The sequence below is a fragment of the Cavenderia fasciculata genome (assembly GCF_000203815.1).
Source record: "Cavenderia fasciculata unplaced genomic scaffold Scf_ET2XIPL01COFD4-5, whole genome shotgun sequence".
In the NCBI taxonomy this organism is placed as follows: domain Eukaryota; phylum Evosea; class Eumycetozoa; order Acytosteliales; family Cavenderiaceae; genus Cavenderia; species Cavenderia fasciculata.
The window spans coordinates 2,014,546-2,030,743 of NW_004457695.1; the positions used below are offsets into that span (position 1 = coordinate 2,014,546).

At 32.2% G+C, this 16,198-nt stretch overlaps 6 protein-coding genes across 6 annotated transcripts; 4 read left to right on the plus strand and 2 right to left on the minus strand.

Moving 5' to 3' along the window:
* Positions 1-507: 507 nt before the first annotated feature.
* cprB (cysteine protease) lies at positions 508-1,884 on the minus strand (the record flags this gene model as incomplete). Its single annotated transcript, XM_004355839.1, has 4 exons — positions 508-823; positions 893-1,098; positions 1,172-1,330; positions 1,426-1,884. 4 exons carry the CDS (start codon positions 1,882-1,884, stop codon positions 508-510), a joined length of 1,140 nt encoding a protein of 379 aa, XP_004355892.1.
* An 847-nt stretch (positions 1,885-2,731) lies between these two features.
* Positions 2,732-5,415, plus strand: DFA_08404 (uncharacterized protein; the record flags this gene model as incomplete). The annotated part of the gene is made up of 2 exons (XM_004355840.1): positions 2,732-4,039; positions 4,123-5,415. 2 exons carry the CDS (start codon positions 2,732-2,734, stop codon positions 5,413-5,415), a joined length of 2,601 nt encoding a protein of 866 aa, XP_004355893.1.
* Positions 5,416-6,042: 627 nt separating this feature from the next.
* Positions 6,043-7,317, plus strand: abpB (actin bundling protein; the record flags this gene model as incomplete). Its single annotated transcript, XM_004355841.1, has 3 exons — positions 6,043-6,082; positions 6,284-6,446; positions 6,621-7,317. 3 exons carry the CDS (start codon positions 6,043-6,045, stop codon positions 7,315-7,317), a joined length of 900 nt encoding a protein of 299 aa, XP_004355894.1.
* A 256-nt stretch (positions 7,318-7,573) lies between these two features.
* On the minus strand, positions 7,574-10,806 carry DFA_08406 (uncharacterized protein; the record flags this gene model as incomplete). Its single annotated transcript, XM_004355842.1, has 5 exons — positions 7,574-9,092; positions 9,162-10,194; positions 10,260-10,349; positions 10,613-10,650; positions 10,790-10,806. 5 exons carry the CDS (start codon positions 10,804-10,806, stop codon positions 7,574-7,576), a joined length of 2,697 nt encoding a protein of 898 aa, XP_004355895.1.
* A 154-nt stretch (positions 10,807-10,960) lies between these two features.
* On the plus strand, positions 10,961-12,389 carry DFA_08407 (uncharacterized protein; the record flags this gene model as incomplete). Its single annotated transcript, XM_004355843.1, has 2 exons — positions 10,961-11,432; positions 11,500-12,389. The coding sequence occupies 2 exons, from the start codon at positions 10,961-10,963 to the stop codon at positions 12,387-12,389; spliced, it is 1,362 nt and encodes a 453-aa protein (XP_004355896.1).
* Positions 12,390-12,866: 477 nt separating this feature from the next.
* DFA_08408 (uncharacterized protein) lies at positions 12,867-15,925 on the plus strand (the record flags this gene model as incomplete). Its single annotated transcript, XM_004355844.1, has 8 exons — positions 12,867-12,946; positions 13,107-13,228; positions 13,338-13,668; positions 13,783-13,867; positions 13,945-14,920; positions 15,007-15,227; positions 15,299-15,544; positions 15,629-15,925. The coding sequence occupies 8 exons, from the start codon at positions 12,867-12,869 to the stop codon at positions 15,923-15,925; spliced, it is 2,358 nt and encodes a 785-aa protein (XP_004355897.1).
* Positions 15,926-16,198: the final 273 nt, after the last annotated feature.

Sequence of the window (16,198 nt, forward strand, 5' to 3'; positions counted from 1 at the left end):
CTCTACAATGATTGGCTTATATACTTATCTTCTAGTTCTGAAAGTTTGTTCCTATTCTCAATTTCATTCGATAGCTTATGTCAATGATTAGCCCCATGCTGCACATTGGTTGTATCCAATCTGATCAGATTCATGCACCATGGGGCTGATCATTGGCATTGGCTGGGGGTTGGACACAACAAAATCGTATTGGTATCCTCAATTGCCCTCCTCCCCTCCCCTCAACTCAAGGTGATGCCATTCGAATTTCAAGCAAGTTGGACACTCAAAAAGGTATGTATAACAATCAATCATATTTATTTACTTAATTATTTTTAAACAATTAAATAGGCATGTTATAATGTATAGATAGATGGATAGATAAATAGATACCACAGTTGTTATCTCTGTTCATACTCATAAATATGAATCTACTTTGACCATAATCAAATATATATTTTGTTTTTTCTAAAAAGATGATGAAAATATATTTATTTAATTTATAATTATAGTTTTAGTTTAAAACTACTAAACAATTGGATAGGAAGCAGAAGTAGCGATACCACAGTTGTTATCTCTGTTCATACTCATAAATATGAAACCGTGTGAGCCCCAGGTCGACCCCCACGAGTTCTTGACTATCCAGTAGTCACCGTTGGATGAAGGTGTCTTGACCATTCTGTTGTTGAATACAACCATCTTTGGTCCGGATCTACCACCAACGTTGTTTGCAAGTGATGATGGATCACCAGAACCATATCCAACTACCAATACACCATGATCAAGATTAACAGATGAACAATCCTTTTCATAATAGATTCCATGAGAATAGAGTTGGAATGAACTAAAGTTAAAAAAAAAAAAAAATTATAAGTATATAAATTAATAATTATTATTTAAATTTATAACATACTTGTGACTAGCATCGATAGCAACGGATACTGGACCAGCATTCTTTACAGCATCGGCCAAATTACTTTCATCACCAGAGGTAATATTCTTGTACGATGAGATGGTAGCACCAACATTGGTCTTGTTAAAGAGACACTTCTTTCCTGTTTCAGCACTGTATGGATATGAATCTTCGGTATCGATACCTTCATTTTTAATAATATAATCCTAATTAAAAAGTAAATTAAATAAATTAGTATTTAGTTTGTTAGTTTTGGAGTTCTTTTAGTTTAATACATACAAAAGCAAGATTCATTAAACCACCTTGACAACCCATATTGCCTTCTGATCCACTGCAATCAACAAGGTTTTGTTCAGATAATGGTACCATCTTTCCAGTAGAGATGTAATGTGCCCCTTCGACAGATCCAGTTGTTGAGAATGACCAACATGAACCACACTATAAAGAAGAGAAAACAAAAAAAGAAATGAAAAGAAAAGAAAACGATAAATAAATAATCATTGATTTGATTGATTAAATAGTTTGATACTTACTTGACCTTGATTTTTAATTGGGGAAACAGCACCTTTAGCTCTCCAATCAACAGTAGCACCAGAACTATCGGAATCATCGTCACCAAAGACTTTTCCGAAATTGTTTGACATTTCATGTGTACCTGGGGTTCCCAAAAGATGACGAGCATTGATACGAGTACCAAGGTAGAGTCTACGATACTCTTGATTGGTGATATCGGCGAATTGGTTCAACTCGAGGACAGTTGGCAGTTTCTTGGAGTTCCATTCATGGACATAATCCATATTGGTCTTGAATACAGCAAAACGTTGAAGGAAATCAAATGATTCATAACTTTTTTCAAATCTATGAATCCATCCTTCAAACTCTTTTCTGTATTCCTCCTCTTCAAAAAAGATTCCTCCTCCACTACCACCTCCCTTTACAACCGATATAATTAAAATTAGACCAAGTAAAATTAATTCACCTTTTCTATACATTTTTGAGAAAATTTAAAAAGAATAATTGATAGATAAAATTATTATTATTATTTAAAAAATATTTATATTTGATTGATATTGATTTTGATTTTGATTGAAAAAAATTATATAAATAATAATAACTCTAGAGATAGATAGAGAAAAGACGAAAAATAGATAAAACAACAAGAGACAGACAGTAGGGATAGGATATTGGTAACAAGTAGAAAAAAAAAGAAATGTAAATTTAATAAATAAATAAAATTCCTCTTCCTCTTCCTCTTCATCCTTCCTTGTTTTTTTGAACCTACAAATTCAAATATGGAAGCTCAATATTTTTCAATCCGATCCTACCCTATCGTATACTATTAATACTACCTCCTACACTATGTATTCTTTCTTCAAAATAATCACACCTGATAAATAATCACCATCCTACTGAGTAGATTGAAAAAAACCACCAATCAACTTTGATTTTCACTCTTCTTTACCACCCCACCCACCCACCAACCTAACCTATCAAACAAACACCCAATTGTGTGTGGGTGGTTAGTGAACCTACAGACAACAAGCCATTAGGAAAAGGAAAAAGAAACTTCCAAATCATAATTTTGATTCCTTGGAATCAAGAAGTACATCTTTCATTCATTGCCAAGCTGCTCAAGTCAGAAGAAGTGTGCTGTTAAACAAATATTATTATTCTGTACAAACTCGAATTTTTTTAATTTTTGAAAATGAGACAAAAAAACGAACGAAAGTCATTGCGAGAAATGTGTAGTAATTTAGTGAGAGGAGAAGATAGTTTAGTTGTTAGTGTGATATATATATAGAAAGAGAGATATATATATATATATAGTATTATATAAAGATGGCACCAACAGCAACAAAGAAACAACAACAAAATAATGCTAATAATAATAATAAAAACAAGAGACCTGTAGAAACAACACCAACTATTAATAAGGTTAAAAAGGTTAAATCATCAAATACATCTACATCTACATCTACAAAAACTACAACATTTGATCAAATACCAAAGATTCAAAATAATTTAGAGATTATTAAAGATATCATTGATCAATATTTTGAATCATCACAACAACAATCAATTTCTATTACAAAAGATATTGAATCAACCATAGTACAATTATTACATCATAATCAATGTTTATGTAAAGTATTAAATGTAAAGGAGAATAACAAGATTGCATTGAAATGGGTTCAATCGATTGCATCGATGATTCGTAACAAGGAAGACAAGAACGTTTCGTTGTTTGGTTTGACCATGTTGGTAGAGACCATTCGTATTGCAAACTATGAACTCATGGTGGAATACCAAAACCAATGGTGTACATTGTTGACCGAAGCAGCTACCGATGCCACTCGTAAAGGTACTGCTGCCGCTGACAAGTACCAACTTGTTATGGTTGCCATGTCACTCTTGGTTGACAAGTCTGCCCTATGGAATGATACACGTCGTTCAATCACCTCCAACAATACCATCAACTCTTTTATTACTTCTGCAACTGCTCCATTTACCAATACAACAAACGCAACAAATACAACTAATACTACTTCATCATCAAATGCTGAAAAACTATCAGGAGTGTTGGCAATTTGTTCATTTATTGATTCATTGGATGCATCGATTAAACCATTTGTAGGACGTCTTGAAGTGATTGCCTATTCTTTGTTGTTTGGTTCGGACTCACAATTGTCAGAGGCTGCTACATCGCTCATCTCACGTCTGCCAAAATGTATTGGTGTGTCGGCTGCCGATATTTACTGGGGTGTCTCTTTGAACAAGATTATCACTTCGATGGATGTGTCGGTCGATCGTCTATTCAAGGGTATTCCATCGGACAAGAGTAACCTCGTCCAGTCACGTGTCGTCCTCCTCCCCAAGAACGCTGCCACCGGTGCCATCGAGGGTAACGATCAACTCAACGCTCATCTCACCCATCTCATCAACATTGCCACGCCAGCACTCCCAACCACCCCCTCTCAAATAACCGAACAAGAAACAAGATCATTCCAAAACCTCACCTCTTGTCTATCAAGTATTCTCACCACCTCTACTTTGACAGCTTGTCAACTTCCAATTGACCGTATCATCAAATTAATCTCGCGTATCTTAAATATCGGGTTTACTCAAATCTCTTCAAATCCTTACAATGTAACTATATCAAATCAAATCAAAACAAACAATATTATATAATATTATACTTACCCTTTCTTTTTTATTTTATTTTTTTGAAGGACTTTACATTAATTCAACAAGTATCGATTATAACTAAATTACATTGTTCAAGTTATCAATTATTATCTATTTTATTCAAGGTATTGAGAAAGGCAATGGTACCATTTATCAAGACATTGTCATCTACATTGTTGAGACCACTACGTGTCATGGAATCATACACCAATCTCAAGATTCAAAAGGATTTGTTTGAAACGATCAAAGACGCGATTGAAGCAATCGGAGCCAGTTGCAGCGACAGTCTTGCCGTCCCCTTGGTACCCATCCTCTTGAAACAAATCCTTCCATACATCCCTGAACAACAACAAGCAGCCATCCAAGAGAAAAAAACTAAAAAGAAGGGTGCTCAACCCGAGGCTCAAATGACTGGTCCCGCCCAACAACAAACCGTAGGAAATGTAGATGCCACCAAGATTCATGATGGATCTGACCACCAACTTCGTGTGTCTGCCCTCCAAGTACTCGAATCTCTCCTCATCAATGCCGGTTCCTTATTGGGTAGCAGTGTTCGTACACAAATCGATAGTACCATTGTCTCACTCGTCATGCATTGTCAAACTCTACTTGTCAAGAAACTCATCTTTGTCAATAGTTCTTACCAATGTGATACCTATCGTTCACTGTTGTACAGTTGTATGCTCCAACTTGCTATCAAGCCAATCAGTGGTATTCCACCTGTCCTCCCATACACCATCCGTCTCATGTCCAATGGTGCCAGTACCGACAACTCTCCACAAGTCCGTTCAACTTGTATCCAAGGTGTCTCTATCTGTGAATCAATCATCCATCCACAATGTCCAAATCTTCAAGCTCCAACCATCCATTCAAATCTATCATCTTTAAAGAAATCAATTAATCAATATCAATTAGAAAATAACAACAGTAATAATAATAATAATCATTTTTTTAATCAACAACAACAAGAACAAGAAATAGATCAAGTTGAACAAGATGAACAAGAATCAGGATCAGATGAAGAATCAGGATCTGTATCAGATGATGATGAAAAATTAGATATCTCTTTAAATGATATAGATGATGAAGATGAAGAAGATGAAGAAGAAGAAGAAGAGACAATTATTTCGACCACCAGTAAAACAACAACAACAACAACCTCTGGAATGAAGAGTGGATTATTTAATGATTTAAGTTTTAATTCCGCCACCTCTGCTTCTTCAAAAAATAATAATAATAAGAAACAACAACAACAACAACAAGACATAAGTGAAGATGAAGATGAAGATCTTGACTTTGACATTGTTGATGAATCACCATCTGAAGATGAAAATTAAATAAATCAAAATAAATCAAAATAATTAAATCATTTACATCTCGATTATTTCGTTGTCACCGATTTAAAATCCCCATTATCCACACCCACCACCACAACCACAATTGTAATTTATAAATAAATATATATTATATTTTAAATCGTTGTAGGGACAAACCAAAAACAACAACAATTAAACTGGTACGGTCATGACAAGCTAACTGACAAACTTGAACAGTCTCCTCCCTCTCCCAACGATTGACAACGTCGTTTGGATTCTATTATTAATAAAAGGGATTTTGGATGGGATAGAAGAAGAGGGTTGGGATTACATTAATGTAAAAGGTAGTTGGATTACCCTCATCATCTAACCAACCAACAATTCTCAAGATACTTTACTTGCTTTGCTTAGCAGATATCTAGTTTGCTCAATAATTTTTGAGTTTTTCAAAGAACGTTGGTCAGCCACCCACCGTAAAATCCAATTTGTAGTTGAAAAAAAATTATTGTCTTTAAAAAAAAATTATTGTCTTTAAAAAAATTCGAGTGAGCTCCTATAGATTCCACAAAGACACTTACATATCATTCACATTTTTCACATCTTTTTTTTAAAACAAATAAATAATAAACAAGCATCACACAAGATAAAATGGCTGAAGTCAAGAAGGGTTTACAATTGGAAGGCATCCGTATGTATATTATATATAAACCAACTGCGACATATCTAATATATATTAATTCCATACAATCCGATATACAACAACAATTGTTGGGAATTGTGTTTATATCGATCGGGGAATAAACATATCAGATGTAATTTAAACATATTCATATCTCTAACATTCCTATCCCCTCCCCTAATTACTTAATTACAATACTTCTTCTTGTAGAAACCAACCAACACAAGTCTGGTACCTCTTTCACTGAAAAGTTGAGCGGTGAAGCTCTTGCTTTCTTCTGTGAGATCGCTGCCAAGCCATTCTCTGAACAAGCTGTTGCTTTCCTCAACGCTTACTGGTTCGAAGTCCATGACCAAGCTGAATTCATCTACTCGTAAGTCTTTATATATATATGTTACTTATCCTATATCAGAGTTTTAGGTGGTTGGTAGTTATAGTACTTGCCAACCAAAAAAAATCTGTTTTTTGGGGGTTCTGTCAGATTCATGTAAAAAAAACCGATTTTTTTTCTAACCCAACTTTTTTTTTTTTTTTTTTCCCATTTTAGAGTTGCATGGGATATTATCAAGTACGCTGATATGCATTGCAAGGGTATCCAACTCGTTTACAAGTATGATGAAGGTAACGATTTGGACTTTGATATTGGTCTCTACTTTTATGAACAACTCTGCAAGTTCTGCGAAGACTCAAAGAACCAAGCCAAGTTTGGTGCTGAATACAACCGTTCCAAGCCAGAGATGTTGACTGCCCTCAAGCGTAAGCAAGAGCTCAGAGACAAGGTCGATGTCAACTTTGATGGTCGTGTCTCCTTTTTGGAGTTCCTCCTCTACCAATACCGTGATGTAGCCAATCCAGCTGATTTCTGCTCACGTTCAATGGGTCACGACGAACATCCAGAGATCAAGAAGGCTCGTTTGGCTCTTGAAGAAGTCAACAAGCGTATTCGTGCCTACGAAGAAGAAAAGGCCCGTCTCACCCAAGACGCTGCCGGTACTGGTGTCAAGGCCCTCGGTGCCAAGAACATGTTGGCCCAAATCGAGTCATCCCCACTCAAGGAAGAACTCAACAAGGCCCTCATCACTGCCGAAGCTGCCGTCCGTATTGCTTGCAAGAAGTACGGAGGTGTCGCTTTCAACGGTGCCGGTGGCAAGGGTGGTCAACACTCTTCCGAAGGTGCTCTCTGGTGGTTGAACCGTGATTTGACTGAAAAGAAGCTCCGTTACGGTCCATCAAAGGCCCAGTAAATTGTTATCATCCCCAAATCACTCTGCTGTGTGTCCCCCCAAAGACTCTTGTAAAGAAGAAAAAAAAAAAGAAAATTATTTATTTGTTTCATATAAAACTACACACCCAACTTTAAAAATCCTTTTCTACACACAAAACATATTTTATTAAACAACAATAATAAAACTTTTGTCGTACAAAAGGTTGTATCAAAAAATAAAAAATTAATTGTAAAACAATAACTTAAACATAAACATAATTAGATAGATAGAATATTTAGTTATTTTTTATTTTACTTGCAAGATTATTTTGATTTTGGAAATAAAAAAAGAAGAAAAGAATAAATAAATTTGAAATGAAATAAATCCAAGTGCAAAATATTTCCAAGACAAGTGATGGAAAGAATCTAAATGTTGTTTCATGGATTATAAATAATAGGATGGTATAGAGATATGGCATACCAATCATATGTGTAATGATTGGTAGTGTATAGAAATACCAACATAGAAATGGTGAATATAATCCTCTTGCAAAAATAATTGCAATAAAATTTGTAAATAATAATTTAAATATTCTTGACCTATTATTATTAGTGTTAATATTATTATTCCTACTATTCTTTAAAAAAAAGAATAAGATTGAAAAGATTAAAATAGATAATAAAAATAGATTAAAATAATTTGATTGATAAATGATACGACCAACAAATTTAAAGTTTCTTGTTTTTTCCCATAGTAGTGTTCTGGAAAAATCGTATGCCAAGGTTAGATAGCCAACCCAATTGGTTAGGAGGAATGGTAGTCCAATGAGTAATTGTATAAATCCCATCCAAATGATAAAGAGACTAGTCTTGACAAGACTGTATTGTTCTAGTAGGAGAACTAAAAGTGCTGGTGCAAAGAATACTGTGTGCAACTTTAGTGATACCACACAAGAATAGATTGTACAAAATATAAATAATTTATATTTCCCATTCTTAGAATTAGATATAAGTGCTAATAATCCAATATGAAGTAATAGTGTTGATGGGAAATCATTAATGACAACTCGTACATTATACAAATGTAATCGATTAGAGAGTACCGGTAAGAATGCTAAAATAGTTGGTAGTTGTAATCTAGTGCACAGTCTTTTAATGACTAAAAAATTGATAGTCTCCATCACTGTCCAAACTATTTGGTATCTTGATAATGACTGATTTGTAAGATAATTGAAAAATGAATACAAATAGATAAATCCACTTGGGTATGTACAAGGTCCATGATAATGCATAAATTGATTATAATCAAAATTATATCCTTTACCATTATCATTAAATTGTTTCAAATGATGAATATGAGCAGGCCAATCATTAACATAGGTTGGTTGATATTTGATTTCATAAATTGATAACATTAGAATCACCAATACAGATATATAAAATATAATCTCTTGAATTAAATGACGACGATGTGATGGAATGGGAATATGTGATATTACGAATCTCTCCAATTGAAATATTCTTGGTGTCATTAAATATAGACATATTACAATTGAAATGGATAAAACAATCCACCACCAAGGTAACAAGATTAAACCATATCTTTCCAAACCAATTGTTTCTTCTTGGGTTGGAGGTGGTGGTAGATAATAACTAGATATTCTAGTCATTGAATCACATTCTGGTGCTGTCATTAATGACTCTCTAAAAAATAATAATCTATCATTATTTACACTTGCAACAAAATAATAATATTTTAAATTAAATATTTCAATTGTTTGAATAGTTTGATTTAATTTAATTATACTATGATTTCTAAAAATAAATAAATAAATTAATTAATAAATGAAAATAGTAATGGGATGTCATTGTGGATGTACATACTGGTATAGATTATTTGTAAAATTAAAACAATAAATATCATTATTATTAATAGTTGGGTATATAATAATTAATAATTTTGAATCAATTGATAATTTCATGGTTGCTCTTTTTGAATTGTCATGTTGATTGGAGGGAGGATTGATTAATTGTAAAATATTAAAATCAATTTGATTCTTTTCAAATGATATGATTGTAATGTATAAATGGTTATTCATGACTGTTACTATTATTGGATGATTGCATTGATTGGTTGAATATGATTGATAATGTTGATTGGTTGATAAATGTATAAATCGAGTATCAAATGATTCAGAGATTAAAACCTCTTTAACCATTTCTAATCGATGATTAAATAGAGTGATTCTATCAGGTTGACAAATTAAAATGGATTGATGACCAATATTTACAATACCAATAATATTTGAATTAAATTCTTTTTTCTCCCAGACCTTATTATTATTGATTTGTTGAAAATAAATATTATTGTCAATTGATAATATAATTGATTGATCTCTTGTCATTATTAAAGTTGGATTTATATTACTATTACTATTTTTCTTTTCAAGATGAATAGTTGAATATCTTGTTAAAACAGAGTTTGGTAAATCTTGATTCATCCATATATCATTATAATTATCTTCTGGAAATACAATATTAAATCTACTATGATTTGATACATTTTTGTTGTTGGTTTCTAGTTTAATATGTTGGTAAATATCCAATTGATAAAATGTTGGTGATTCCATCAATACAAGCAATTCTTTATGATTATCTGTCAATATACAATCAATGACATTGCTATTGTTGTTACCAAGATTCAAATCCAATGATCCATAATATAAATGAGTCCAACTTGGATAATGATTTGGATACATCAATATCCTATAAAATCTTGCAACATTATTTGAACAAGATACTATATACTCTAAATTATTTGATATCGATATTGATGACAATGTCTGTGTATAGTAATCATTATCATCATTATCATCATTGTCACCAAGTCCAATATCAACTGATTTATTCCTTGTCACTATCAATAAAGAAGTTAACTTTAATTACTCGACACGATCAATATTCTTCATTCAGAATACATACATATCCATTCTTTGACAGGACTATAATCAATAGGTGACAATAGTTTATTAATTGATAAACCATTTACTTTTGAAGAATGGTCCAACCATTCTAATAGAATAAAAAAGATAAAGAGGAAGATATATTTATTGTAAGTAATCATGATTATCATTAAAATTGAATCAATCAATCAATCATTCATTTCTTACCTACCTTTTATAATTAGTGGTTAAATGTAATCAATCATTTAACGTTTACGTCTACTTTCTATTTTAAAAGTTATAGATCCTTTTACAAATATCATATGATTTTGAATTAATTAATTTGTGTGTTGTTGTTGTGATTGTTGTCTCTATCTGAAAATATTAAATTACTTTGATCATCATGCAAGTCGGTGGATATTAGATAATCACTATAGTAGTGGTAGGAGTCATCAATCGTAATAGTGTATCTTAGTGGTTTCTTGTTTTAGAACATGTTGCAAAGAACCCTATAATTATTAATTTCTTTGGTAAAAATTTGAGAAAATCCTCAAAGATTCCTATTTTAACCTTCTTCCTAAGCTCATTTTCTAATTATTATTGTTATTATTATCTTTCACATTTATATATACTCTAACTAACTATCTATATGGATATCATTATTATTCATATTCCTATTACTATTAATATAACCCATAATTATTTTTAATACATTATATATATATACAAAAACACCCAAAAATGATAACCGATGTTAATATAACAAACCTTACAATCACAGAATCAACTCCAGATACAACCAATACTATCACTACTACTACGACAACAACATCTGGAGTAGTAACAACCGATACTTCTTCTTCTTCTTCTGTTTCAAACAAGGAGGAAACAATCACTACAACAACTACTTCTTCTACTACTGAAGTTGATGGAGAAGACAATGAAGATTTATTAGAAGTATCTGATAGACAGTTGGCATATGTTCACAAGATCATTGACTTGGAACCTATTGTTGGTGCAGATGTTATTGAAATTGCTACTGTACTTGGGTGGCGTGTCATTGTCAAGAAGGGGTTATACAAGGTTGGTGATTTAGTCGTTTACGTTGAAATTGACTCTCTCCTTCCACCATGGAACTACTTTATCTCTGATCGACTTGATAAATGTAATTTTAAAATTAAAACTATTAAAATGCGTGGACAATTATCTCAAGGTAAACAAGATAAATAGATAAAGATATAATGTAATCATTCTAACATAGTTATTTGTTTTTAATTTAGGATATTGTATTCCAATTAAAGAATTATTAAATCATCCACATAAACAATTAAAAGCTGTATATCATGAAGAAGAGAATATTGATAGTGGAGTAAAGGAGATTCACCGAGTTGATCGTGAAGAGACTGTATTAAAGATTGAGATTGGATCGAATGTGACCGAGTTTATTGGCATTAAAAAGATTCAGGATCATCATGGAGGTGGAGGTGGTGGCAACAACATCTTTAAGCGAATCAAGAGCAATGGGATGTCACCATTCCCCAGCTTTTTGGTAAAGTCTGATCAACCACGTATCCAAAACCTGCCACACTACATGGAGACCTACGAAGACGTTGAATTCGAGGTGACCGAGAAACTCGAAGGATCAAGTATCACAGCCTACCACAACAACGGAAAGACTGGTATATGCTCTCGAAACTATGAACTCAAGCACACAACAGAGACGGCTGAATCTGAAATATTTACAACTCTTGTTGGACGACTGGATATTCTCAAACGTTTGGAAGAGGCCAAGATCAATGTCGCCCTGCAGGGTGAAATCATCGGACCAAAGATCCAAGGTAATATCTATGGTCTCCCCGAGACACAGTACAAGGTCTATGATATTTATTTGATTGATAGTAATAGATATGCCACACAACCAGAACGTGTCGATATCATGAACACGATCGGACTCAAATGGGACGACCACGGTGTTCCATTCCTCGGTGTCCACAAAATCGGTGGCAAGAAACTATCCGATATTTTAGATATGGCCAATGGATTCTCCCAACTCAAAGGTTCCAAACCAAAAGTATTACGTGAAGGTATTGTATTTAAATCAAATACTCTCAGACATGATAGAGTCATTCATTTTAAATCAATTTCAAATCAATATTTATTAAAAAAATAATTAAAAATAATTAAATATATAAATATAAATATAAATGATACATATAAATAAATAAATAATAAATAATGTACATGAATAAAAAAAGATAAATTAATTTAAAAGATATATTCTTATCTTTATTTTCAATTTTAAAAAAAAAGTCAAACTCTGGTCAAACAATTAATTCCTTTTTTCTCAAGTCTTCACTTCTTTACCTCTATTTCTCTCTCTCTTTCTTTCTCCCTCTCTCTCTTTGAGAGAAAGTTGTAGAATGACTCATTAAAATAGTTGGACAGTCAATTCCCACATCACCAAAGGTAGGTTCGTTTCGTTTGGTTGGGGAGAGTGGGAACTTTACAAAAATAAATTTATTATTATTATTTTTTAATTTATATTTTTACAAAAGAAGACAAGGAGAGAGGAAGATTCACCAAACAAATCATAGTTTTTGAATCGAAGAAGAAATACAACAACAACAACAAAGACAAAGACATTAAGATGACTTCAGGTGGAGAAGATATCACTGAGGAACAATTCACAGAGATTGTTCAATTCATTGATCACAACGGTGATATAGTGTAAGACGACAAATACAAAACAAAGTGAACATCACATCAATGATGATGTATTGTATGATTGAATTCAATATTTGATACTAATAATATCTATGATATGATATCACTACTACTACTACGACTACTACTACTACTACTACTACTTTATAAACTAAATATTTAGTAATGAAGAGAATGATAACAAGAAATCATTCCTATCATGTTTATCATCAAAGACAGACTTTTTAGAAAAGGGTTTTGATTACTCGGTTATTGCTATCTTGGGTCCTCAAAGTAGTGGAAAGAGTAAGAATCGATATATCTATAAGAGAGAGAGAGAGAAAGAAGAAAAGAGTCGTTAGTTATATTAATAACCAATGATTCGTTCGTTTGTATTTGTTTATACATATTTTAGGTACATTATTAAATATATTGTTTAATACAAAGTTTGCAGTAATGGATAGTCATACTGGTAGAAAACAAACGACTCAAGGTGTATGGATGGGTATTGCCAACGTTGAATCACCAGAGACTTTTCTTATTCTCGATGTTGAGGGTACTGATGGTCGTGAGCGTGGTGAAGACGAAAAGGCATTTGAAAGAAAGACTTCACTCTTTTCACTTGTCCTCTCTTCTGTTTTAATCATCAATATGTGGGCTCATGATATCGGTCGTTACAATGCTGCCAATATTGGTTTATTAAAGACTGTCTTTGAATTAAATTTACAATTATTCCAAAAGTCAAGGTAAAAAGAAAAAAAGAAAAGAAAATTGAAACAAACATACAATACTTATTTACTTATTCTATTTATTTAAATATTCTATAGTACACATAAAACTTTATTATTATTTATTATTAGAGATCATGATGGAGAAACTCCATTGGAAAAATTAAGAAATACAATTCTTGAAGATATCAAAAATATTTGGAATGAATTAACAAAGGTTCGTCGAAACCTTATTAAATTAATTTATATCATTCAAGATTGATATTAATTCTTTTCTTTCCTTTTCAATTTTAGCCAAAAGATTTTGTAAATTCAACAGCACATGATTTCTTTAATTTTGAATTCACATCACTTCCACACAAAGTGTATAGCAAGGATAATTTTAAATTGGAAGCAGAAGTATTGAAAAAGAAGTTTTTGGATCCTACCAATGCCGATTTTATCCCCAAGAAGGAGTATCGTAACGATATTCCAGCCGATGGTTTTTACAAGTTCTCCAACAATGTCTGGGAGACGATCAAGGCCAACAGAGATCTTGACTTGCCATCACAAAAGGAAATGTTGGCATTGTTCCGTTGTGACGAGTTTGTCGATCAATCGTTTGCACAGTTTTCCGTCGACATTGCTCCATTGAAGGAAAAGATTGAAAAGGGACGTATTGTTGACAACTTTGGTGAGAGCACTAAAAAGATGGTTGCTGCCTGTCTCGAACGTTATGATGTGCCATCTGCACGTTACCACTCTGAAACAGTGTCCAAGAAGCGTCAGACACTCGACAGTCGTCTCATGGAGATGATCAAGACACTGTTTGACAAGCAGATTGAAAAGCTCTATGAAAAGTCGGTCGAATTTTACAAGAACCTCGTCCAAGAGTCATCCAACATTAAAAAGGTGTCTGCAGCATCTGAGAAACAGTCGCTTGAAAGTCAATTGATCCCTCACTTTTCAGTGTGGTCACGAAACATCCGTCAAAACACACTCGACTACTTTGAAAAGATTGCCATCGAGACTGTCTACCCAGAGTCTGGCTGGTCATTCATCTCGGTGCAACAAGAACTCGATGATTTCATTGCCAAGGAGATATCAGTACTCAAAGAGAACCAACTCAACAAACTCTCCAAGTTTATGAAGGATGGTTTCTTCCAACAAATCACACCCAATCTTACAAAGATCACTGAACACGCTCAAGATGATATGTGGAAGAAAATTACAAACCTCTTTAATGAAAATTTATTCAAATTTGAAACTACTTATAGAAAGAGACTTACTGGTAAGAAAGAAAAAAGATAGATAGAAAAAAAAAAGAGATATTAAAATATTTTAATTAATTATTTATTAATTTTTTTTTTTAATTAGATTTTGATACAAAAGAATCAGACGCAGAAGACACAATTGAAATGTGGAAATTAAATACAAAGGAGCAATTAAAAGAAAAAATAAGAGACAGAGCTCAATTATTACCATTAAGATTGAAAAAGCGTTTCGAAGAAGGTTTTACCCTTGACTCTAGAGGATTACCAAGAAAATGGTCAAAGACTGATGATATTGATTCAATTTATCAAGAAGCAATGTTTAATGTATGAGAGAAATAGAAAAAAAAGAAAAAAAAGATTAATTTATTAATTTATATTTTTCTATTTCTTTTTAGGCAGAAAAATTGGTAGATTTATTCTCTTATATGAGATTACAAGAAGAGGAATTTGAATTAACATTCTACAGTAAAGATACTCAACCAGATGATGACGATTCATTGTATCTTACTTCATTGAAATCACCAACCAAATATCCAGTCAATTACACCAATATTGTTTTACAAAACGATCAATGTAATCAAATTATTGATGATTTTAGAAAGGATACAAAGACTGATTTAATTAATGCTCGTCATGAACAAGTAAGCTAAATCAACAAATAATAATATCTATTTATATATATATATATATTCCAATTCTAATTTATTTTTTAATTTTCTTTCTAGTCGAGAACATCATCAGTTGGAGGAGTACCACCATATATGATTTTACTTCTTTGCGTATTAGGTTTCAATGAGTTTATTGCCATTCTTACCAACCCATTATTATTCTTTTTAGTGGTGTTGTTGGGTGTTGGTTTCTTTGTACTACATAAACTCAATCTTAGTGGACCATTTATTGATTTCAGTAGCACTTTATTGGTATCGTTTATGAACAAGATCAAGGATGTTGTTTTACAAGTCGAACATCTCTCGGCCAATCATCCAGAATCTTCTGATGCTGCCAAAAAGAAAAAGGATTAAATTAAATTAATCAACACTAAAAATAACATCCACTAACCCAAATACTAGTAACAACAAAAATAAAAAGCAAAAGATTGATATGATCAAAAAAAAAAAAAAAAAAAAGAAAATTCTTTTTTTCCATACATATAAAAACCTGAGATCAACTCATTTATCACTAAATTTAAAGTTTTAAAACAATTAATTAATTGCACAAGTGGAATGTATGTTTTGAGATATACTTTTAATATCAAACTATAAAAAATGAATTTTTGATATAATCTTCATTCAATT